We start from the raw sequence: 25,538 nt of genomic DNA, 5'->3' as shown, positions 1-25,538 counted from the left end.
CCCCATGTCACCTTACTTAGAGAAAAATCTGAAGTCCTCACTGAGACCTACAAGGCCCACTGGTCCTACCCTTTCCTCTCTTGCCCACAACTCCTCCACCTCTACTGACTTCCATTAGATTCTCAAGCCTGTTTATGACTCAGAGCCTTTGCACTTCCCTCTGTTGAGAACACGACTCCCGTAAGTAATCACCAAGCTGTTGCCTGCTTAACTCAGATCTTGACTCTAAACCCCTCCTCAGAGAGATCTTCCCTGATCCTGCTGCCTAGACCAGCATAAACACACCCCCATCAAGCCTCATATTACTATAATCATTACCTGAAATTATATTCTACATTTACTTGTTATTTATTGTCCATCTGCCCTAAAGGAATCCAAATCTCATGAAATCAGAGCTTCATTTGATACACAGCAAGCCCTCAGTGTCTCCCTGTGGAATGACTTAGAAACAATGTATATTGTCTAAGACAGAACTCAAAGAGTGGTAAAGCCATTTATTAAAAGGAAAATCTTTACTTCCCTCAACTTAGATAAATCTTCAAATATAACTCCCACAGTCTTAAGTAAAACTTACAAAATGTCATGTAAAGCTTTCTCCATGACCTAGGATTATCAACACAAAAGTCAATACCCTTGGGACATACATGGGCATGAGCCGAGATATAAGCAGTACTGTTTTGTGTGGCAATGTATCAGAACACCTTTCCAGAACTACTTTCTCAGAAATATATGAGCCAAAATGAGATTCAGTTTCTAGGAACAGGGCAAATGATTTCCAGGCTGGCCAATCAGAGTACCCCATCTCTTACAAGAATGGGCACATAAAAAAAAAAAAAAAAAGGGCACAAGACCTACGTAAAGCTAATCAGAGTATTCTCAGGACCCCGGGTCCTAGGGAGACCATACTCTTCTCAAGGGTCACTAGCTTTCAGGGACCATCTCTCCTGCACCAGGCAGAGTCAGCCTGAGGATGAGGAAGAAGCACAGAAAACAAACACAGAACCAAGAGTGGAAAGGAATATTTTTCACAAGAGGGAGGTCAAAAAGAAAGTGGACATGAGAATGGGTGAGTGTCTCTGGACTCCACTTATATTTCTGTCAGCAATCATACATACCTAAAGCCAAATGTTCCCCTAGAGTAGTTATGTGTATCATTAAATCCCCCTTTTAAGTTAGTTTGAGTTTCTGCCACTTGTAACCAAGAGTCCTGACTAGTATAAATATGCTCAACATATACAGCTGACCTTGTGAACAAGCAGGGATTGGGGGTGTTATTCCCTGTGTGTATCTTCTGACTCCCCAAAAACTTAACTAGTAACGGCCTATTGTTGACCAGAAGCCTTACCAATAACATAAACAAAACGTACTTTGCATTTTCTTTTTTCTAACTTGCTTTATTGTAAGAATACAATCAAGTTAGAAAAAAGAAAATGCAATTAAGAAAATCATAAGGGGGGATCCCTGGGTGGCGCAGCGGTTTGGCGCCTGCCTTTGGCCCAGGGCACGATCCTGGAGACCCGGGATCGAATCCCACATCGGGCTCCCGGTGCATGGAGCCTGCTTCTCCCTCTGCCTATGTCTCTACCTCTCTCTCTCTCTGTGTGACTATCATAAATAAATAAAAATTTAAAAAAAAAATTTTTAAAAAGAAAATCATAAGGAAGATAAAATACATTTACAGTGCTGTACTGTTTTTATCAAAAATAAGTAAATAAATACATATAAGTGGACCTCCACAGTTCAAACCCATCATTCAAGGGTCAATTCTACTATCACTCTGGTGGAAAAAAATGATTTTAAAAAGAAAAAAAAATCTCCCAGCTGGTTAAACACACACACAGGTGGTTGCCAGGGGCTGGAGGGAAGAGAGAATAAGTGATGGCTCAATGGGTACTAGATTTTCTGTTGGAGTGATGAAAATGTTCTGGAACTAGATAGAGGTGTGGTGACTGCACAGCACTATAAATGTACTATATGCCACTGAACTGTTCACTTTAAAATGATTAGTTTTAAATTATGTGAATTTCAACAAATAAAATTTTAAATGTGAGAACAATGCTGCAATGCATTTCTTAATAGTCTTTAACTATACCTATCACCATTTCCTAGAAAAGGGAATCAAGTCAAATGATACATACATTTTTAAGACCAGATACCAATAAATTACTTTCCAGAGAGATCATATGAAATTATAATCCTATCAAAGGTATATTCAAAAGCAAACACAGATAACCAGGAAGAATCATTAAGGGAAAAACACACAACAGCAACTTTGCTAATATAATAAGTAAATACATTTTTATTTGTAAGTTTATATATCCTAGACAACTTAAAAGTGACATTTAAAACATTGGTTCTTGTCATTTCTTCATTTGTGTTACACATATATATATATTTTAAACTTCTGTTATACTTTTTCACCTTAAAATGTAGAAGCTCTCTATGTACTGAGGATATAACTATATCCTCTCCTCTAAGTTTCAAATACCTTTCCAGTTAATTATTTACTTTTTACTTCAGTTAGAATGATGTGTCTGTTTGTGTACATATTTGTTTGAGGAGCAGGAAGAGAGGAATGGAACCTTTCTTTCCAAAATAAACAGCTGCAATATGATATACATACACACACACACACACAGAGAGAGAGAGAGAGAGAGAAAGACAAGGTGATATTTTACTTCTACTCTGGAGTTCAGCATAAGCTCTACTACCTCAAGCCTAATTAACTCAAAGACATCCTTATCTTATTATATATAAAATCCATGGAAAATAGTGGTCTACATTATCTGTGGCAGAAATAAGACCAGAGGGGATCCCTGGGTGGCGCAGCGGTTTGGCGCCTGCCTTTGGCCCAGGGCGCGATCCTGGAGACCCGGGATCGAATCCCACATCAGGCTCCCGGTGCATGGAGCCTGCTTCTCCCTCTGCCTATGTCTCTGCCTCTCTCTCTCTCTCTCTCTCTCTCTGTGACTATCATAAATAAATAAAAATAAAAAAATAAAAAAATAAAAGAAATAAGACCAGAAATAAAACATGTTAATCCCTCTAAAAAGTTGTAAAGAAGCAATATATGTCATCTGTTCCCCTTCTCCAAGCAGTCTTGAAAATACTATCAAAGATTTCATTGAAAGAATTTTTGCTAGTTATAATCGGTCCTTTTTGGGGACAGTGACTGTTTTGGTTTTTGTGTATTTAAATTTTTACAATAAAGTCTCTGCAACTTTATTTCCATGAAAGAATATCTAGGATACTTGCCTAAGCTTCACTTAAGCCTATCCTTACCAACAGCCCTCTGGTCCTGCTGCCCTCTCCCCAAACCTCTTTTCCCAATCTCTTCTCAATCCTTTTGTCCATGCACAGTCCCCTTTTACAGCTGTTCACCTTGGGATGAGAGGGGTGGGTCTGATAATGAGTGCACATACACAAAGGAGAAGGTTGGGGGGCTCTTTCAGGAGACCTTAATTCACAGTCTTGAATCATTACTTTAATCATGGGAACATGTGGTTTGTGAAAACAATCTCTGGGGCCGAAAGGCTTTCAGAAATTTTTCAAAACATCAGGTGGCTGCTACGCCCCCACAGACTTATATCCATCTATTTGGAAATCACATTTTGGGGTCTGTTTGCTTTTTTTAATACTTATTTATTCTAGACTTGGATTGCAAGCTCTGGCATCCCCAATGCTGTATATAGCACCTGGCATGTGTCGTGTGTGGATAAAAAATAACTGTTAAATGAACAAGGGAGCTCTGGAGCCAGCTACCTGGGTTCAAATCCTGACTGTCCCTTACCAGCTGTGTAACCTTGGACAAGACTCTTTTTTTTTTTTTAATATTTTATTTATTTATGACAGATACAGAGAGATAGAGGCAGAGACACAGGCAGAGGGAGAAGCAGGCTCCATGCACCGGGAGCCCGATGTGGGATTCGATCCTGGGTCTCCAGGATCACGCCCTGGGCCAAAGGCAGGCGCCAAACCGCTGTGCCACCCAGGGATCCCCTTGGACAAGACTCTTAACCTCTCTGTCTCATCTGTACAATGAGGATAATATTACAATATCCCACTTGGGAGGATTACATAAGTTAATGCATGTAAAAGTATTTCTGGCAGTTTGGCACATGAAAAGTGCTGATTCAATGCTAATTATTATGGTTACAAATATGGAAATACATTATCAAAAGGAATCAGGATGAACAAGAAGCTCTTCATGTTCTCAACGTATTTATCATTTAATAGGGGAGATTCACCAGACACAAAGCCAAAGGCCATAAATGTCAAATGAGAAGTTCAAACTGCTATGGGAATTCTGAGGAGCGATCATTTTAGGGCAAAGGGACAAAGAAAGTTTACGTGGAGGACATAGTGTGCTCATGCTGTCTCCTGGAAGGGTTTTGGATGGTAGGAATGGCTACACCTTCTGGGGAAAAGGGTGATGTGTCAGTTTGGGCTTCCTGAGAAGTAGACACCAAGACAGAATTTCACATACAGGAGATTTATCAGTGCAACTGTCTGTAAAGGGGAAAGGGGAGAGACCTGAGAAGGCAGGGAGAGTTGGCTTCAACCACATTGCACATCTGACCCCTGTGAAGGAAAGGGGGAAGGAAGGAGGGTTGGGGAGGAAGAGTCTCAGACTCCAACTCGGTGGTGAAAAGGTCCTTACCATACCCATGGGGAGTCCTCAAGCAAAAAATCATTCTTCAGGGCCATCTGGATCTTGCATGAGTGGACCACAATAGCACTCCTGCTTACTCAGTAACTCCAAGTAGTCCAAGAGAAGCTCAGCTTTGGCTAAGAAGTGGTGGTGAACATGAGGGCAGCAGCTGGAGCCACCAGTCAGTCATGACCCTCACAGCAGAGATCTGAGTGCCACATTCTTGGGGCTCCCACAGGGGGACACAAGCAATGTCACTAGTACCTATGTGTCCCTGAAACCACAGTTGAAGTTCAGTGAATATGTGTCATCACTTAAAATCAAGCACAAGAAAATATCAAAGGGCTCCTTATCTTTATCAGCTAAACCACAGTTGTGATAGCAAAATTACATATTTGCAGTTAAAAATCACAACTACTTTTAAAATACCTTTCAAAAAAAATTTAAAAAACCAATAAAATAAAATATCTTTCAGATGTGGTTTCAGTTTCTAAAACAATACAAAAGGGGCAGTGGGGTGGCTCAGTGGTTTAGTGGCACCTTTGGCCCAGGGTGTGATCCTGGAGACCCGGGATAGAGTCCCACGTCGGGCTCCCTGCATGGAGCCTGCTTCTCCCTCTGCCTGTGTCTCTGCCTCTGTGTGTGTGTGTGTGTGTGTGTGTGTCTCGTGAATAAATAAAATCTTTAAAAGTAAATAAATAAATAAATAAACAAAACAATACAAAAGATATAAAAATGGTGATGAAATATCTCTTTTGTAAAAATCACACTTAAAGATTTGAAATGGGGATTCAGAACTAACTCAAAAACAAGGTTTAAGAATCTAGAAGGTGAAGTCCTTTCTGAACTGGTAGCATAAGGCAGCACATTGAACCAATGAGAATATGAGAAAACATTTTGCAAAAGTGTAAGGTGCCACATGCATATGAGCACTCAGTACAGTCAAGTTACATCTTATCTGAGGTTAAGCCATATTAAAGGCAAAAATGGAGATGAGCAAAATTACCCCTAACCACTAGAACCACACCCAGTAGGTCAAATGGTTCCACAGCCAGAGGTGTGAAGAAAAAAAGAAGACCACTGAGAACACAGCATTTCCCTGGTCCCATCTGCTGCCAATCTGGGACACATGGTCACCAAGTGGAAGGCCAGATAATATCTGCACTACCTAAACTGTCCTTGTTTTACATATGTACATTACCCCCCCTTCTGGCCAAGCACTGAATATATAAGTTAATTGCATTAATAAGATCGCTCCCCAAAAGAACAATAACAACAACAAATCTTACAGATTACAATATTTCTCTTATTTTAAAGGGATGCATGGCACAGGAGAGGGAACAAGACATCCTCAGTTCCTATCACTACACCAGCAAGAAAACTGGCTCAGCAGCTCTACCTACCTCTTACCTTTGCCAGGAAAACAGAAGCCATGGTGTTAGAGCTCCCTCCACATTTAGCACCCCATTCCTACTTCCTCCAAGTGGCCTTACAAGAAGCGGTGTCCCTCTTGTCAAGCCATCTGATCTCCTGCCCCACACTCTTGATCTGACTGCAGACCACACCTTTCTCCATTTTTATTCCCTCTCCTTCAGTTTTGCTCTTGTATTAGTTCCTTCACATATATTACTTCCTTCATATACATATATATATACACACTCAAATTTGCTCAGCTTTTAAATATAAAAAGTATCTACACATGTGCACCTACCCACCCATCCCTGATCTGGGATTTCCCCCTCTCTTCCTGACATATTAATCTGTACTCTTTCCATTTCAAGACTCAGAAATATAACTTAAGCTAGCTAAAGCAAAAACAGGGTGTTACCAGCACCTTAAGCGAGAAGCTCAGGAGTGGAGATGGCACAGACATGGCTGACCCTTTCAGCTCACCTTCCATCTCTCTGTCCTATTCCCTCCTGATTATGAATTCAATTTGAGGCAGGTTCCCTCCATGCTGGGGAAAGATAAACACTGGCAGCCCATGCTATACCCTTAGGGTTTGCAATCCAAAAGGATGGGAGCTCTTACTCTCCCAGCACCCGTGTTTTAAATCTCAGGGCATCTGAGCCACTCACCAAGGTGACACATAGAATTTGGCTCCTATTCTCTACTTACGTCTTTCTGATTCCAAACATCTACCTATACCACAGGATAAAGGCTACTGTACATTTAACTCCATGGTGTCCACACCATTACCTTCACGCAAGTTTCTCTCTCTGCAGTCCCATCATCCCCAACTTGTCCACCTGGGAAATCCTGTGTTCGTTATTCCAAACCCACCTCAGACCTTCTCCCCCTTCATGAAGCACTGGAGACCTCTCCCAGAGGCCTCTCTGCTGGGCCTCTGCACCATGTGTGGCCACCTCTACAGTTTCATCCCCTCCACTGAGATGGGAAATGCAGTTATTTATGTGTCTACCTCTCCTATTAAACTACAAGTCCTGGGCTTCTGCCTTAAGAATATCTGAATCCACAGCCCTCCTGAGCAGATAGACATACACACACACACACACACACACACACACACACAGACGTACACACATATGCACTCACCCATACACTCTTGAAAAAAATGTCTGTGGAACTGAAATTTTTTAAAACGCAAAGACAGGATAGTCGTTTATCACATTTATATATTATTCTTAATTTTATAGTACAATAACATATCTCTCCTTTAAAAAATTTTTTAAATTTAAATTGAATCAATTTGCTATTTTGAAAGTCAATTTTTTTAAATAAACAATTCTCTACAGTTTTATCTCTGGAAAAATCAGTACTCTAAATAGCTAGTAAAAGTATTTATGCCCTGTTGCAAGTAAAGCACTTACAAACAAAATAAAAGTACAAATTACAAAAGTTTACATCAAACTATTCTGGATCTATCAATTCTCTCTCTTCCCAGAATAAAAGGAGGAAGCTAGCCTTTTCCAGTTGTCCCAAACAAAACATCTGAGCTCGAGTGGACTTTTATCCTAGGTCCACCCTTCTTGCCTCAGAAGTCCAGACATCCCTGAGCCCTAAAGGCAGGGATTGGTGTATTTGTGTTACACGTATTTGAGTCCAAAGCTCATCTTACATTCCAGAGGTTACAGATATAAAATGTTAGTAACTGATGAAAAATTGGCAAAGGGAGCATTATGGCAAAATGACTTTGCTTCAAACCAGGTTAAAAAATAAAGAACATATAAGACTACCTGAAGAGCCTGAAATTACAGCTCAGGCTTTGCTCTGGTTGGCACTAATGCCCATCCAAATATTTTACCACCTGCTAAGCCCACCAAGGGCAGAGAGAGGCCAATGAACACAAAAGAAGTCTTTTTATCTTCTGCCATGCTGCAATCAAATATTGTCTCAAGTCTCCCTAGAAGAATCTAGTAAAACAGACCAGGAAGAGAGCAGCACAAGTCCCAGCAACATTTTGGGAGACATGCAAAAATCCCAGGGCTTTTGTTTATATGTTAACATTCACTGTGGTGTGTAAATATATTTTCTGATATATAAATATACTTTTGAGTCAGATAACTAGTAGAGGCAAAACATGGGCTTTATAATCGGGAGTCCCAGCTCTGCCACTTATCAACTGGGTGCTGACAGACAAGTAGTTAACTACTTGTGAGCTTAAGCTCACTAAGCCTCAGTTTCTTCATCTATATATAAGCTGAGGGTAGGAACACTATCTGCATCAGAGGTTGTGGGGAGATCTGATGGAACCAGATGCCAATAAACAACCATACCATAGCTTTCTATCCTCTTATTAATCTCCAGACTCCATGTCCAACAATCTCTTAGACACTCCCACTTGAATCTTGCCCTTTTCTCAAACTCAACACCCCTAACACCAAACTCATCTTCCCCTATCATTGGCCAGGATCTCCTCCCAACTCCTCTGGCCCTATCCCTGACACCTCCATTCTCAAAAATGCCTACCTCCAATTATCAAATTACACAAATATGTTTATTGCTAGCCAGACTAGACTGGAAATTCTTGCTGCTAGCAGGCTCATTGGGAGCAACACTTAGGAAAGAGCACAGTGAATCAAGTCATAAACATGTTCAAATTCAGCAGTTTGACTTCAGTGGAATCTGTTCTAAGGAAATAACACAAAATATAGAAAAAGCTGCTTCCCAAGATGTTTAGAGCAGTATTATATCAGAGAAAGAAGAAAGAGAGAAAGGAAGGAAACAATTTAACCATTCAGGAAATGGCAAGCTAACTTACAGTACACAGTTTCAACAACTGTTTATAGTTAATAAAAATGAGAGGGGAAAAAAAAGGTAGGAAAATGCTAATAATAAAATGAGTTTAAATGGCAACATTTAAAATTGTAAGTGAACTTGTCCCTACCTAAAGTAACAGATGCTTAAAAAGAAATATACCAAAATGTTCCACTTGACTCAGTATATACAGAGCATTTGTGAGAGACTGTTCTCTCCACTCCGGGTCCAAATATTTGGCCCAAACCCTGATGTCACATGATTTGACTTGACTATGGCCTCTTATCCCAGATCTCTTCTCCTTCAGATTGATCACTCCTCGTCTGGCTTCTGCGAACCTCAGTTTCATTACTTCACCAAGACAATCACTAGTTCCTGCTGCATTTGTCCTTTGAAATCCCACCCCTCCTCTCCATTTATGGAGCATCTTATTTCAGACTCTTGTCATTTGTCTGTTCCTTTGCTGTCAGCTGTGTCACTCCCCTCAATCTATTTTCCTGGCTCTGCAGACAGAGAGGCAGCTCTCAAATCTTATCATTTGACCTACTAAGAGTTCTTCCAACAGGCCCTCTCACATGCAAGGTAAGATATGAGCTTCCAATTCAGACAAACAAGACCTTTTCTGATCTGACCCCCAAAGTGCCTCAGCTTCTGCCACTCAGGCCACCACTCTTCTACCCTCACCAAGATCTCCCAGTCCAACTCATTCTCCTGCCCCTACATCTGGCCTACACAGCACTCTGGTCACACATCTGACACTGTGAACACCCACAGGGCAAGAGTTCTAGCACTCCACCTCATGACTAACATCACCCCGTGACTCCCTCATTGGACAGGAGGAAGATGCAGATTAGTGTTCCTCACCTTTCTATATCATTGCTATGTGTATTTCCACTATCAGCTCCCATCTCCCCTTGCTCAGAGCTGCCCTCCCCCTGTCCTAACCTTGCTCTGTCCAGTATGCAGCCACTAGCCACATGAGGCTACCGAGCTCTTAAAACGCAGTTTGAAATGAGATGTGTTAGAAGTATACAATACACACTGGATTTCAAAGACTTGGTATGAAAAACAGAATGTAAAAAATATTATTATTTTATATTGATTACCTGTTGGTATAATTTACATTAGATCTGCAGGATTAAATAAAATGCATTATTAAAATTAATGTCAGCTGTTTCTTTTTACTTTTTTAAATGTGACTACTAGAAAATTTTAAGTTACATTAAACTTGTAACTCAGATTATATTTCTACTGGACAGAGCTAGTCTAACCATCCTTCAGGGACCAGAATGAGTAAAACTTCCTTCAAGATGCTCTTCTGTTTGTACCATGCTTAATGATCTTTTTTGACCCTTTGAAATCCTATAAAGAAGTCCACAATATAAGCCACTATCTAATTACATACCATACTATATGCTTACTATTACATTAATTCTTCCTGCTACATCAATACCATTTCTATTTAGGGACTCATAGTAAGCACTTAATTTTTAATTAAACATGGAATCTAAAAAAAAAAAAAAACATGGAATCTTTGCTAGAACAAGACAGCAATACACAGATTTTGGGTGGATTTCTATTTTGTTTTGTTTACTCATTTACTCTCCCATTGATGATTTCAACAACGCAGGGAGAACTGGAAGTCAGGGGACCTGAAAGATCTTTGCTCTACCTTTAAGTAACATAATACATACAGACCATTTAGTCCATGGCTTGGCCCTTGTAATGTCTGCCTGGGACTCAGTCTCCCACTTTGTAAAATAAAGTTGGGGCACTTGAGTGGCTCAGTGGTTGAGCATCTACCTTTGGCTCCAGTTGTGATCCCAGGGTCCTAGGATAAAGTCCCACATCATGCTCCCTGTGGGGAGTCTGCTTCCCCCTCTATGTCTCTGCCTCCTTCTATCTCTCATGAATAAACAAAATCTTAAAAAAAAAAAATGAAGTTAATAATATCAAGCCAATCTACAATACAAAGCAGGATGAAAGTAACTAAGCAAGTTCTAACTGGAGCCATTACCATGAATGAGAAATACTCTACTTTTTTTTTTTTAAGATTTTATTTATTTATTCATGAGAGACATAGAGAGAGAGAGAGAGGCAGAGACATAGGCAGAGGGAGAAGCAGGCTCCATGCAGGGAGCCCAACGTGGGACTTGATCCTGGGACCCCAGGATCACACCCCAGGCCAAAGGCAGGCACCAAACCGCTGAGCCACCCAGGGATCCTGAAATACTCTACTTTCCATGGTTCACTGTGTGTTTCTCAGCCAGTTGTCTTAAATACAGACTAATTTTTATAAAGAGAGAACAAATTAACAGGTATAAAGGGTGTGGGGGGGGGGGGAATCCCTGGGTGGCTCAGTGGTTTAGTGCCTGCCTTTGCCCAGGGCGTGATTCCAGAGACCCAGGATCGAGTCCCACATCAGGTTCCCTGCATGGAGCCTGCTTCTCCCTCTGTCTGTGTCTCTGCCTCTCTCTCTCTCTCTCTGTGTGTGTGTGTGTGTGTGTCTCATGAATAAATAAATAAAATCTAAAAAAAAAAAAAGGGGGGGAGGAGTGGGAAACTACCTATCAAAATACTTGACCTATCCTATTAAGGATGGGAGGCAAGTAATAGGAGAGGAAACTGTTACATGCCTGCCACAAGCTGAAGTAGTTTATACGTTATACTCGCAATAACCTTTACAAGGTAGTCATTACCATACTCATTTGACAAAATAAAGAAACTGAGGTTCAAAGACAGGCTATTAACCAGCCAGAGTGACGCAGCCACAGGCAGCAAATCTAGGTCAATGGTATCATCTTGGTATGTAAAAAAAAAAAAAAAAAAAAAAAACACATCTTTATTATCGCTTGAAGACAAAATATGTGAAAAGCTAGAATATTACATAAATATGCAAATAAAAATACAATAATATCCATTCATTTCCTTCAAATAGTTTTCTTGATCTTGGCTAATTCCTATCAAATCAAGAGGCCTTTTTTTCTAAGTAGGCTTTTTCTTAAGTAGCAAACAAATAAGGTACATGATGTGCTAGGAACTGATACATTAATGTACTGTTTTTCTTTTAAAGTCTTTCGTGGTTAGCGAAACTTTGTTAGGCATTATGAATAGAATTCTTCAGACACATTTACAAAAACCTAGTCCCTATGGATAAAAATTACAGCAATAAAGGACCCTGGGTCATTCCACAAACATATGTGTCCACAAAAAAACCCCACAACTTAATATCAAAGAATCTAAGCTACAAAACTGAGATCATAATGAGCTCAATGACATGAAAAAAAAAAAAAAAAAGTTCCTCAATATAAGACAATGCACCCTAAAGTGAAACCACACACAGCCTTGAAAACTACTTTCTCAGAATGGTAACAATGTACTGTGCATCTCTAAGAAACCAAACTGATCTAGGTTTAATGATTTTGCCTTTACAAAATGTAGCCAATTTAATCCTGCAGACTTGGACAGAACAAAAGTTCAAATTCTCTACCACAGAAAGTCCCAGAGTATCAAATGCTTTAAAATACTGTTCAACTCTCCTTTATCAAAAATGTTCCTGCAGTAGGTGTTAATCAGTCACTACTAAGAACTCTGCACAATGCAACCTGTGTGTGCATGAGATTTTACTACAGGTAGCAGACAGTTCAATTTACCAAGGACAACTACCCTTCACTTCCAAAACTCTTGAAAACTAATCCCTGTAGCAATAAGTAATTAATTTACATTTCATTCCAAAGTGAACAACATAGTATAAATCTCAAGGAATCTGAGACCCTAAATTTGCTTGGGGAACCAGGTAGGTGTGTAGATGAGTAGGTGTGTATGTGTTTCCTCAGCGGTACTTCACAGAGTATAAATAGAAATAATTAGCAACTTTTAATCTCACGAACAAGATTTTCATTTAAAGTTCTCTCGTATAAAATGAATTCTTTTTTTCGTATTTCCTCAAGTGAACAGACACATTAAGACTATGTGATTCCTGCTCACTTTAAGAATAAAAATATATATAGAAGAAACAAGGTGTCCTTTTCTTAGCCCCCCCTCCCCCCCAACAAAAAAAAAAACCACTAGAGACTGCACAGGTGTTTGGTCCTAAACAAAACTTCAGACTAGGTAGGTAAGAAAATAGAAAACAAAACAGCCTAGCAAAGCAGCTAGAGATCACATGCAGCGGGTGACAGGAAGCCCTGTGGACACTTCGCAGCCACAGGATGAGCTTCATCACAGGTCAACGGCAGGCCCCGAGGCTCCACGGAACCTCCCCCCAGCAGTCCCTAACAATGGGAGAAGGCGAAGGGCTATCGCCGTCACGCGGGCAGCCTCTTTGGCCCCAGGAGAGCCACCCCTCCTTGCCAGCACACCGCAGGAGCCCTCTTCACCCCAGCACACAAAGAAACACAAGCAGCCAGACCCTAAATAAAAAATGAAAATAAAAGGAGGAGCATGGGGAGAGGTAACAGCTAACTCAAATTTATCTTGCGAGCACTTCGAGTCCCAGTCTATTTGAAGACTCCGACCCAAAAGTAAAAATAAAATGTAAGGGGCGGGGGCCCGCTTAAGAGATGACAATTCAGGAGATGCTGGGCACACCTGGAGACTCAGTCTACCCGGGGCGTCAAACCCCGAAATCACAAAACGAGCGAGGAGGCGGCCGCTGTGCGTGTGCGCAGGGCGCCCGGAGGGGAGGGGCTGGGCAGGGGTCACGGCGCCGCCGGCCTCGGGTGGCCCCGCGCGAACCCGGCGACAGCCTACACCTGCCCGCGGGAACAATGCTGGGCCCCGGGGAGGAAGGTCCTCGCCGCCGCCGCCGCCGCCCCCGCGCCCCGCGCCCCGCGCCCCGCGCCCCGCGAACCACCCGCGAGCCCAGCCCCGCGCCCCGGGGCGCGCCTCACCCAGCAGCGCCCGCAGGTGCTTCAGGCGCGTCAGCACGTCCTTCTTGGGGTCCAGCACCTTCTGCGCGGACTTCTTCACATCCCCGTGGCTCCTTCGGGAGAACATCCCGCCGCGGGAAACCCGGGCCCGCCGGCAGCACAGGAGGCGCCTGCGCCGCGCGAGTCACCGCATACGGGCTGGTTCGGCGCGTGTCGCGCGAGCCCCCGCCGCCCCCCGCCGGGCCGCCGCCGCCGCCGCCGCCGCTTCAGCTGTGGCTCCGGGAAGGAGGGGCGGGCCGGCCTCGGCGAAGGGCGGGGCAGGAAAGCGGCGTAGACGCGGAACCGGCGGCCCCGCCCCGCGGGAGGTGCCGGCCAGCCCTGCGGGCGCGGCGCACGCGCACACGGTTTGGACCCGCCTCTCGGGGGCGCGCCCGGAGCGCCGCAGCGCCGCCGCGAATCGCAGAGAAGCTTGACCCATAAACACGCTGTACTACAAGTCCCAAGATGCACTGCGACACAGCCCTCCAATCAGGCTGGCGCGTCTTAGGCACGATGAGAGTCAATAGGCTGGGTCTGAGCACGTTTTTCCTCACCGGGCTGTGGGCCGCAAGGCCTCCAGGGAAATGTAGTTCTCCAGTGGGGGGCGGGTGCCGTGACAACTTCGGAGGGTCCCCCAAGCTGCTGGACAGCATCCATCCGCCTACTTCCCCAAGAGGCCCTGAGCTCGCAAACCTTCACTCCTTGGTGTATATTACCAACCCAGTTACTTCTAGTGCAATGTGAACCACAAGAACATCTCAGTAAGAAAAGTTTCAAGGCTCCTAAAGTGCAAACCATTTTTCGTTTTGACTTCTGAACTCACACCAGGGAGGAAATTGAATTCCCTTTGACCATGCTAAAATCGGACCTCCACTAAAATTAATGGACCTTCACACTAAAATTAATGGCTTTGGCAGCAGGAAGGGCATCCCTAGACTCTGGGTAAGGAGTCCAGCCAATCCCCTTGGTCCCTGAGATCCAACTTCACTTGGGTTATGAGGTTCTCTTACTCAGAGGGCTCCTCAGGATCTTGTTTCTTTCTTTGTAGGAAGTGCACGTTCTCTGTATTGTGCAAAGCCACATAGCAATCCAGGAGCAGAACCAGAAATGGAACCTGAGGGACCTGACTCTCAAGTTGGTATGCTTTTTAAGGTTAGGTGCCTGTAACCTCGAGCAAAACTCTTTGGAAGATGGCCTGGAAGTTTCTTACAATAGATCTATACGATAATTTACTGGCATCTGGATCCTTCCATGCTCCAAATTTTGACAATATTTGAGAAAGTGCTTATGCTGGCTTTTTAAAATCATGTGCTTCCTCTCCAATTGGAACAACACAACTTTTTCTCCTCCAAGGGAAACCTGTAACTTGGGGTGAAAGCCAGAGATTTACATAGCTTTGTATTCTCATAACTGGCATAATATTTGACCTCTAGAAGCACTCAGTAAAAGTTTGTTAAATAAAATGGAATAAAAGCTAAAATAGTCCTATTTATCTCATCCAGGCATGCAAAAACATATCTTCTAGTTGTTAGAGCCTCTCTATTTTTAGAGTTGTCAAAATAGCCTTGATAGCACTAGGACATCTTCATGCAAAGAAATATTATTTAGCTATAAAAAGGAATGGACTACTGATAAACCCAGTAACATGGGTGAATCTCAGATCTAGATGAATCTAGCATAGGAAGCCCTACTCAAGATGATGCCAGCCTGGGTCCCCAGATGACCCCTTGAAAAGGGCCACAAACCCTCCAAGACTATTGCAAGAGAGAAATAACCTTTTCCTTTAAGCCATTTTGGGTGCTATCATCACAGTACTTAGCCTGTACCTGGTTATGCATAGTATGTCACAGTATTCACTGCCCTGTTCCCTTAGAAGAAGACACCTTTAATTGAAAAAATAGGATGCACCTGTCTTAGGGAATTCAAATTGTCTATCATACAGCAACCTGTCATTGTCATCAAACATTTACTGACCTATGTGCAAGGCATGAATCTAAACCTTGGAGATAAAAAGATGTATAAGATGTAGTCTCCTGTCCTCCAAGGCTTTCAATCTAGTTGAGGGACAGAACAACTAAATAAATGAAGAGGTAAGGGACAACATAAAGTAAACATGTGACACTGTGAAAAGTTGGTAACACCAAAAACAGGCATTCATGCTTTGAATACATCTCATCCATTATACCTAACCTTTGCTTACTGATGAAAATGTAGAACTCCAGGATTTCTCTAAAAAAGCAAGAAATATAAATCATTACTTCGATGCCTATAAACCCATGTTTAATATTCCACATGAAACAAAAATAAAAGAAAAATACTTGTCATTTTCTGTTGCTTTCAAAAAATCATTCCTACAGAACTGTGAACTCCTTGAGGACTTTACCATCTTTGTAATTAATTCTTTATTTCTGGAGGTTCAGAGTGCCAAGCATTTTTCAGACACTTACATGCTGTTGAATTAATGTCCCACTTTCACCAATAAATGAAGATAATTAATAAATGATAGATAAACATAATAAAGTTTAAAACTTCTGAACTTAAGAACTATGAGAAAATAAATTTCTGTTAGTTTAAGCCACCTAGTTTGTGGTAGTTTGTTGCAGCAGTCGTAGAAAATGAATGCCACCAGATGCTGGAGAGAACCCACTGTGACTGTCTAGCAAGATCAGAATGAATGATATTAATTATAACACTTTGAATACATAAAATTCAGGAATCCATAATGATATTCAAAAGAATTTTTTCCATGTCCTAGGTGAGTGTTTCAGGTAGAAGACATTGCTTGGGGCAGACTTTTTTTCTTTTTTAAGATTTATTTATTTATGATAGAGAGAGAGAGAGAGGCAGAGACATAGGCAGAGGGAGAAGCAGGCTCCATGCACCCGGAGCCCGACGCGGGACTCGATACCAGGACTCCAGGATCACGCCCTGGGCCAAAGGCAGGCGCTAAACCACTGAGCCACCCAGGGATCCCCTGGGGCACACTTATTTTTTTTTTTAAGAGTTTATTTATTTGAAAGAGAGAGAGAGTGAGAGCGCGCACGCAGGAGCAGGGGGAGGGGAGGGGCAGGGGACTGGGAAGGGCAGAAGGAGGAGGAGGAGAAGACTCCCTGCTGAGCCTGCGGGCTCCAAACAGGGACACCGGGATCAGGACTGGAGCTGAAGACACACACCTAACTGACTGAGCCAGCCAGGAGCCCCCAGGCGGACTTTTCGTAAAAAAGAAAAGAATGTAAGAGCCCTCAGGTGGCTAAGACCCTTTCTCAGTAACAAATGCGGAACCTGATCTGAACTGGGCATGTGTTTCAAGAATCTAACAGGGAAGAGTGAAGGGCTGTAGAGCTTTGTAATTTCCTCCATACATCACTTACCAGAAAAGCATCATGTTTTCCTGATAACAGTAAATTGAATTCAGGTGTTCAGGAAGACAGAGCCCAAGTAACCATGACAGAGTGATGGAAATGAGAGACCAAGAGCTCTTTATTCCCAAAGAATAAAGAGAAACACTTGCCAATTCCTGATGTTATCTGTAATAGAATTTTAGATTTTAATTTTGTTTTTGTAAACTATTTACATAAATTCAAACTAACACATATTTACTGAACAATAGATATAGCTAAATTGTGATGACTGGTTTTGCACTTCCCATCCTTTTCTATTTTGCTGAAAATTGATCTTTCAAGGATCATGTGAAAACTGCAATTCCTACCATCATTGATGTTAAACACTTATCAAACAGTTCTATAATTCATCATTGTTGGACCTATGCCCAGCATAGGGCTGGTGTCAGCATTCAGTCAATATTTGTTAAATAAATAAACTCATTCATTCATTTCTTCATTAATTTCTCAGTCAGGATTATTAGGAAATGTTGTTTAGTGCAATGTTTTCAATTTAACTGATGTGTTATATATCCAAATTTTAAAAGTCTACCCTTCTTTCCTCAGAAATATTTCTAAAATATAAATAGACTTCTCTGTCTTCTTTAAACAGCTTATTCATGGTTTATGAAAACATATTTGTCCCCCCCACACACACACACACTGTGATCCCCTTCATTGCCTCCTAAATTGGTGTTGCTGCAGACACAAAGGAAATGCCTAGTAGATCTTCTCCCCCAATTTTGACCACAATTTTCCCCCAAATTCAGTCATTGCTATCAGAAACAATTTGTTTGTCTTTTTAACTTCCATAGATGGAATCATTCTATATGCTTAGACCTGCCAGCTCTTAGTTTCCAGATAACCTAAATGTTAATATATTTTACTTTCTAGTTTTCACTTATCAGAGTTTCTCAATTTGGAAGGATTTGGGTTTGGTTTTTTTCAGATTGACTAAAATATCTTGTGCCCGCACATTAATCCTAGTTGTCATGAATATTATATTAATTTTAGTATATGGAAAAATTCAACTTTTAGCTGCAGATTTTCCTATCAGATAAGCTCATTGTGCCTGTACTCAGGAGTAAGATCTTTTAGTATGTCAGACATACTGCGGAACTTCATTTAGATTCTGTTGCCACAGAGAGCCAACCCCTTGTGACCAACCCCCCCCCCCCATGACAGTCTATTTTGATCATTGGAGTTTTGTATTCTTATTTTCTTAAAAAAAAAAAAAAAAAAAGCTACAATCTAATAAATTCAAATTTTCCTTATATTGGCTTTTACCCTGAAATATTGACTTATTCATTCAATGTGCATGTTGTGACCCTGAAAACCTACACCTATCTAAAATTCCTAAGAAATAAGGGGTGGCCCTTCATAAGAATGAAATGCCAAACTCAATGCTTGAGATACAAGAAACCCAATGTCCTCGTTTTCCAGATGATATATTACTGTAGAAACTGAAAATATATTTTTTCTTCTCCAGAAATATCTCTTAATAGTTTCTTTCAAAATATCTGTCAAATGAGGAGATTTAATATTTAACTTTAAACTTGACTATAAATCATTTTATATGAGAATTTCACTTCAGGACAGACATGAAAAAGTTTTTGAAAAAGTACTAGATGGACGCTTGATAACAAAGCAATGCCTTAAAGGGAAAAAACATCATCATGTTTCTAAATTTAGTCAAGCAGATGTTTTCACAGTTGTGTGTTTAAACCACAATGTCATCTGCTTTGGATATTTTTTTTTTTTATCATCACAACAGTATTAACATTGCAGTGGTAAATTGTGGAAACATGTCAACATTAGAAAAATATAAGCCCACAAGTAAGTATCATAAGAACTTTTATAAATTAAAAAAAATGTATCTTTGAATAATGTTGGAAAAAATCAAGAATCATGGAAACTATCTAAATAGTAAATCAACTTGAAAAGAAGGATGATGCACAAATGCTAGAGAGGTATAAAATTTCATGGGTGAGAAGCCTGTGAAAATGTGCTCATTACCTCACCTCTTCCTCCAATACACAAAATGCCATTAGGTTTAATATTAGATAAGATTTACTCCCTAATTTAGGACAAGGTGCTAGATTTTCTAAAAATGCATGTAGATTATAGAATTTCAACAAAAACTGCTCGTTCAAAATGGAGGAAATCCATCACACAGTTTTACTTATAAATTCCTGTAATTTTCTAGAAAAAATCAATTTCAAAATAATTCTTAGAGAACAACAATTCTTATCAACCACAAAGCAAGAATACAAATTATTTTACTAGTCTACATGTAAATGTATGTCCTAAATTGAGACTGATTTTACTTGGTTTTTCAGACAGCATTCTCAGTTTAAGCAATAGAAATTGACTGGCTATTTAGGTAATTATGATTCATCTAAAGAATGCCAGGCTCTCAAATCAATGGAAGGTTGGACTTGGAAAATAACTAGAAAAATAGATACCAAGGGAGGTCTGTGTTAAGTTTTTTTAGTAACTAGATGGAAATGAGACCGCCAAGGCAAGCGAGGGTCCAAGAACAGATTTTATTGCAGGCACCCTCGGGCGAGGTTCCACGACTCCCCGGGGAAAGAGAGTGAGTCGAGGAAGTCAGTCGCGCCAAGACAAGGTGGCCGGGGGGTTTACATAACGTTGTAAGGCAGAACGGTTTCCTATTGGTTGGCTCATATGCAAAGGAAGGATTGCAATCCAACCAGTCAGAGTGACCCTCACTATGCAAAGGAAGGATTGCAATTCGACCAGTCAAAGGTGACTTCCTCCTCTGGGGTTTGAAGGGCGTTGGGTTCGGTTGGGGAAGTCCAAAGGAGAGGTGTAAGGGTCTGCTCAAGCTGTCAGCAGGTCATTGGTCCATTGGCGTCCCAAGTGGAGGTGGTGATGGGAACCTCAGCCATTTTGGCGTATCCGCCATCTTGAGGAGTTTCCCTTCCCGCCTGGCCCCAACAGTCTGGGAGGCCCAGACAAGTCATAGAGCCGAGCACATGGGTCAGTATGCCAAGGCTTCCTTGACAATGAAGGACCTCCCACCATCCTGAACATCTCCAAGTTCAAAGTCCCAAGAACATCCAATTGGCCAAGCCTTAGATGGATGCCTACCTCATGTGTCCACCCACCTGGCTGCCCTGAATCAGGAAATCTGAGGTGCTAGCCCTTTCTGTAAAGTAGGAGGTACCTACCTCCTACCAAGACTATACAGAATAGGACATACCCCCCCCAAAACAGTGAAGTATATTATTGGAGGAAGGGATGTTGGATGCTGAGTAGCTAAAATAACAACAATAAATAGTAAACAATAACAAAAACAGTAACAAAGCAAATCATCATCATTTCTGATTCACTTGACATAAATTAACAGGTGTCCTGGAATATGAAAATGACCATCCATTTAACTGATTTATTTTTTTTTAAGATTTGTTTATTTATTCAGACACACACACACACACACACACACACACACACACGGAGGGGGAGAGAGACAGAGAGAGGCAGAGGGAGAAGCCGACTCCATGCAGGGAGCCCGACGTAGGACTCGATCCCGGGTCTCCAGGATCACACCCTGGACCGAAGGTGGCGCTAAATCACTGAGCCACCCAGGCTGCCCCACTTAGCTGATTTATAATTAAGATCTAGTACTTCAGTAAGATGATTGGAAGACACGGTTTACTGCTTTCAGTAAATCTTAAAGGAAGAATTACATCTGACAGTTTTCTTCCCCAAATTTTATCTGGGAAACCCCTGATGTCACTTAGACATAGGATATGTGCAAATTATACAATTATTAAAATCATCATACTGAATAATTGGAAGGAATTGAACCATATTGTTGTTTCTGTTTAGCCAACACCAAAGAATTTAAATGTCACAGGAAACATTACTAAGTATCTCCCTTTCTATCCTTTTATTTTCCTTCTTTTTTCTGAATTGAAGTACCTCTCCATGGGCCACACTTTTATCACATTTTAATGTCCTTCTTGGTCAAGTACATCAGGTGTGACTCAGCAGTAGTCCCAGGGCATATTTTACTTCATCGGGTTCCTGTTAGACCAAACCCATGAATAGTTTATGGGTCCTTTCAAAAGCGAAAGTCATAAATCAGATTATAGCACATCGAATTCATAATTTCATTCTAACAGTCATAAAACAACAAAAGTAACACCCCACAGTGTGAAAGGTTTGGTTTAAACAATCTATCCAAAAGATGTGAATTGAGATTTTTCTCCATTACTTAAATGTTCACTTTTAAAATCAAAATAATAAGCCTCTTTTTTTGGAGCCTCTTCATTATCTGAGGACTTTCTGTGTCATTCAACTATTCAAAAAGCATTTGCTGAGTTTCTTTCTGCTGGTCGTTTATTTTAGTCACCGAATAGATAGAGATTAAAAAAAAAAAAAAAAAAAGACATGACCCTGAGATGCTCACTATCTGGTTGGGTAAACTAACTGAAGATGACCCTTACAAAATAAATATGAAGCTGTGTTTATTTTTAACTTTCAGAAAGTATTAAGAGAAGCCCCTCATTTAATTTGCCTTTTTATAATTCTGCCCCACTCCACCTCAGCTCTGGTTGTGATATTGCCTACTGTAAATGTAGGCTAAATAATTTCACCTAATTGTCAAGTGTTATCAGCAAGGAAATCCTGGAATCATAGAACATTTTGAGAGTAAAATGTGCCTGGCAGATGTATTCCCTCATCAGAAAAAGGAGAAATAAGAACCAAAGTTGGCTAGTGATTGGTTGTCACCAGAACTAGGGATGGAAACACTTACCTAAATCTGACATGATGGTGCTTGTGGCACTAGGATGACTGGACAATGCCATCTCATCTGAGTACTATTTTGCAAAGCAATTTTGTGCACTTTCTCCCATTCAATCCTCGCCACACAGCCCATGAAGCTGGGGGTTTTATCCTCATTTTGTCTAAACTAAGAGAAGTTGTGTGGCTGGCCCAAGGTCATCCAGCTCACAGGAAGCAGGTCAAAAGGACAAATCAGAATAATTTAGATCAACAAAGCATAGGAAGTAAATAAATGACTTAGTTGGTCTCCTGCAACTGCAGATCAAGATAGACCAGTTCAAAAAGAATGGGAAAGACTTATGAAGGAGAATATAAAGACTTGCTGGAACTGAAACCTACCAAGACTTTATACTCTGCCTTTAGAACCAGAGGTTCCTTTAACATTTATCTGGACAAACTTCAAAGATAGGCGACTTCTCCAAATCTCTAGTTAATTAATAGTCAAGCTATGTAAGAAGTTCAGGTCTCTTGATTTCTAGGCCAATGCTCACCTTAACCACATTATTTGCTGGCTAGAAAGGTCAGTGGAAGCTCATTCTTTAGTAAAAACGAGTAGGAGGGTGGGCTAATCTTTTACAATGGTTATTCTCAATGAACCATACTCTTAGTGTTTGTATGCCCTTGTATTTTTCTTTTCCCCTAGAATCTGAGCTGATTCTATGATCTTTTTTTAAAAAAAGATTTTATATATTTATTCATGAGAGACACAGAAAGAGAGGCAGAGACACAGGCAGACGGAGGAGAAGCAGGCTCCATGCAAGGAACCTGATGTGGGACTCGATCTGGGAATCCAGAACTACACCCTGAGCCAAAGACAGACATTCAACCACTGAGCCACCCAGGCATCCCTATAATCTTCCCTAACCAATAGGACATAGAGGAAATGACAGGGTGCCAGTTTCCATTGTAAGCCTTAAGAAGGCCTGGCAGCTTCCATTTTTGCACACTGGAAGAAGCCAGTCACCATGTAAGAGGTTTGACTATTCGGAGACTGCCACCCTGTGAGATGTCTAATCTAGCCATGTGGAGAGACCACATAGAAAGGAACTGAGGCCTCTGGCTAACAGCGTCAGCTGAGCTTTGAGCCAACAGTTAACACCAACTCCTCAGCCATGGGAGTGGCACCATCTTGCAAGTGTACCCTTCGGCCCCAGTCAAACCTACCAGCCATGTAGAGCAGAGATGAACTGTCTCAGCCAAGCCTTACCCAAATTATAGGATTGTGAACAGATAAACAGAAAGGTTGTAATGAGCCATAAGTTTGGAGATAATTTGTTACATAGCAATAAGTAGCTAAAAGAGAGAAGTGTGTGCTGGTAGCCCCAAGGATCTGGAACTAACAAATCTTGAAAACTTATCTCCTCAGCTAGACAAAGCCATACGTACTGCATCCAGTGGCTTATCTCTGACATCCTTCTGGTTCTAAAATTCTCTGTAGCTCATCCCTATGACTCAAAATAAGCCTGATATCTAAATGATAAAGAGATTTTTGCCCCCAGAAGGTGACTGGCCTGACAGGGATTGCTTTTCTCACCAAGGATTAGAAATGTAGGTGACAGGAAGGGAGGGAGAATGGGTCTTCCAGAAGTAGAGGCAGACAGAAGAAGTAGCTCCAAGAGTTTGGGTGCTGGCAACAAGGAAAGAAAACTTGGTTTGTCTCCATAAAGGACACTGGGAAGTATTTACAGACTAGGTAACTGAATATCCATAGGAAAAGCACCAAGCAAGCCTGAGATAGGCAGGTCACCAGAAATTGACTTGAGAAATTAACTTTTGATTCATTATTACAGGAAGCACTTAAATATGTACTGAACTTGTAAGTAGTTACTTGCAGCTGGTGAGCAGGCAAGAACATAGATGGAGTCTCAAGAAAAGTCAGGAAGAGGGCAGATCAATTATCTATACCACCAAGGTGTTACATGGCAACTAACCACAGAACTTCAGTGCTGTACACCAGTACACATTTATTCATCTCTTGGGTCTGTGGGGTTCGCCCAGTCTGGGTTGGGCTTGGCTGCTCTTGGCTGAGATCACTTATCTCAGTGTTCAGAAGCTATTAGCTGACCTAGTGTGGCCTTTGATGGAATGACTGAGGCAACTCCACCATGGTCCATATTTTTCTCATCCTTCTCCTGAAACCAGTGGACTAGCCTGGGCATGTCCTTCTGGTGATGACAAAGGGCAGAAACCAGCAAACCCAACCCAATTGCACAAGCAGTTTTAAGCCTCTAATATGACCATTAATGAATCTACCATGGAAGTTATTTTGTAAAAATCAACCATGACAGTGGAAAAGGGAACTTTTTTGAAGGAGCTATCAGTACCTTCTGTCTGATTAGGCAGCATTATTAGCCTGTGGGGACTTGAAGCACAGGAAACTTGCCTCTTCAATGAGGAGAGACTGCTGCTCCTCATGATCCTCAGTCCCTTTGTGACATTGTTGTGAGCGTGCTGTGAAGGCACACACACAAGCTGTGTCTTTCCCCAATGTCAGCTTCATTCAGTCATAAAGCAAGATTAACATAATTATAAAGTAGGTTCAATATTCCAAACTCGATGACATTTCATCACCTATGTTAACTTAGCTTCTTACATGTTACAAAAAGCAAAGCATAAGACAAGTCACACAACAAACAAGATAGAACAGGGACAAACCAAATGCAAAGTCAGCCTGTGAGCATGCAGCTGAAATAAGTCCTCCGTCTGGTCTGGGTCAGCTCTTGGCATGTGCTGCCTATTATGTTTTGGCAGTAGAGGATCTCTGTTACATTCCGAGATCAATTGGGCAGAGTATTTGGCAGCAGCTGCCTTTGTGATGTCATAGATATGAAAGGGTCAGTGTCTAGATAGTCAGTTTGCTGTAAAAATCTTTCCTTTCTAAAGGGATTTAATGAGTCTTGGGCCTTTGGAGATGTCCTCTGGCTCTTCTGGTTATCAGTTCTGGGTGATGCCAGCTGTTGCTGGTTTTGACGATATCTGGTCTTAGCTGCAATGCCCTTGGTTGCTGGCATCACTGCCTGACATAAATTATGGCTTGACATAAGTGACTCCATCTTACTATCTACAAACTTTAAAGGATTTATCTTTCTGCCTGGTTATTCACATAACTATCCTTTGGTGACCACCCTTCAAGAACCCCTGCCTTTTTGAAGGCATATAGAAACCACTGGACTTTGGAGTCTGGGGAAGAAGGCTGTCCTGAGGGTTAGGGAATAAACGAGCTGTTGGTGATACTAGTGGATTTTCCAAGTCTCTGCTACAAGACCCAGGTGTATTCTTAGGAAAGAATTGCTGAAATGAGAACAGTGTGATAAACTCAGTTATATTACACTCCCCCTACTACAAAGTAAAAAGAATGTGGATGATTGATTAAAAGGCAAAATAGGAGGCACCTGGGTGGCTGAGTGGTCGAGCATCTGCCTTTGGCTCAGGTCATGATCCCGGGGTCCTGGGATCGAGTCCCACATGAGGCTCCCTCGAGGGAGCCTGCTTCTCCCTCTGCCTGTGTCTCTGCCTCTCTCTGTGTCCCTCATGAATAAATAAATAAAATCTTTAAAAAAAATA

General features: G+C 41.5%; 1 protein-coding gene across 8 annotated transcripts in view; it reads right to left on the bottom strand.

Annotated features, from left to right (window-relative positions):
* RALGAPA2 (Ral GTPase activating protein catalytic subunit alpha 2) overlaps positions 1-24,729 on the bottom strand; it is a 321,681-nt gene extending 296,952 nt beyond the window's left edge. For 2 of the 8 annotated variants that reach the window (XR_013364741.1, XM_077871986.1), the window contains exon 1: positions 13,762-13,991. Coding sequence is in view for 2 of the 8 variants with exons in the window: in XM_077871986.1 (XP_077728112.1) it covers positions 13,762-13,867 (106 nt within the window). In the remaining 6 variants the exon portion in view is untranslated. Of the gene's footprint in view, positions 1-13,761; positions 13,994-24,298; positions 24,384-24,629 lie in introns of those variants that run through there. The other 6 variants (XR_013364740.1, XM_077871985.1, XR_013364745.1 and 3 more) reach the window with 5 other exon arrangements.
* Between the last annotated feature and the right edge of the window lie 809 nt (positions 24,730-25,538).

This window comes from Canis aureus, chromosome 26 (assembly GCF_053574225.1).
Source record: "Canis aureus isolate CA01 chromosome 26, VMU_Caureus_v.1.0, whole genome shotgun sequence".
Taxonomy (NCBI): Eukaryota; Metazoa; Chordata; class Mammalia; order Carnivora; family Canidae; genus Canis; species Canis aureus.
The sequence above is the reverse complement of the archived record's forward strand: the minus strand, read 5'-3'. Positions and strand labels throughout refer to the sequence as shown.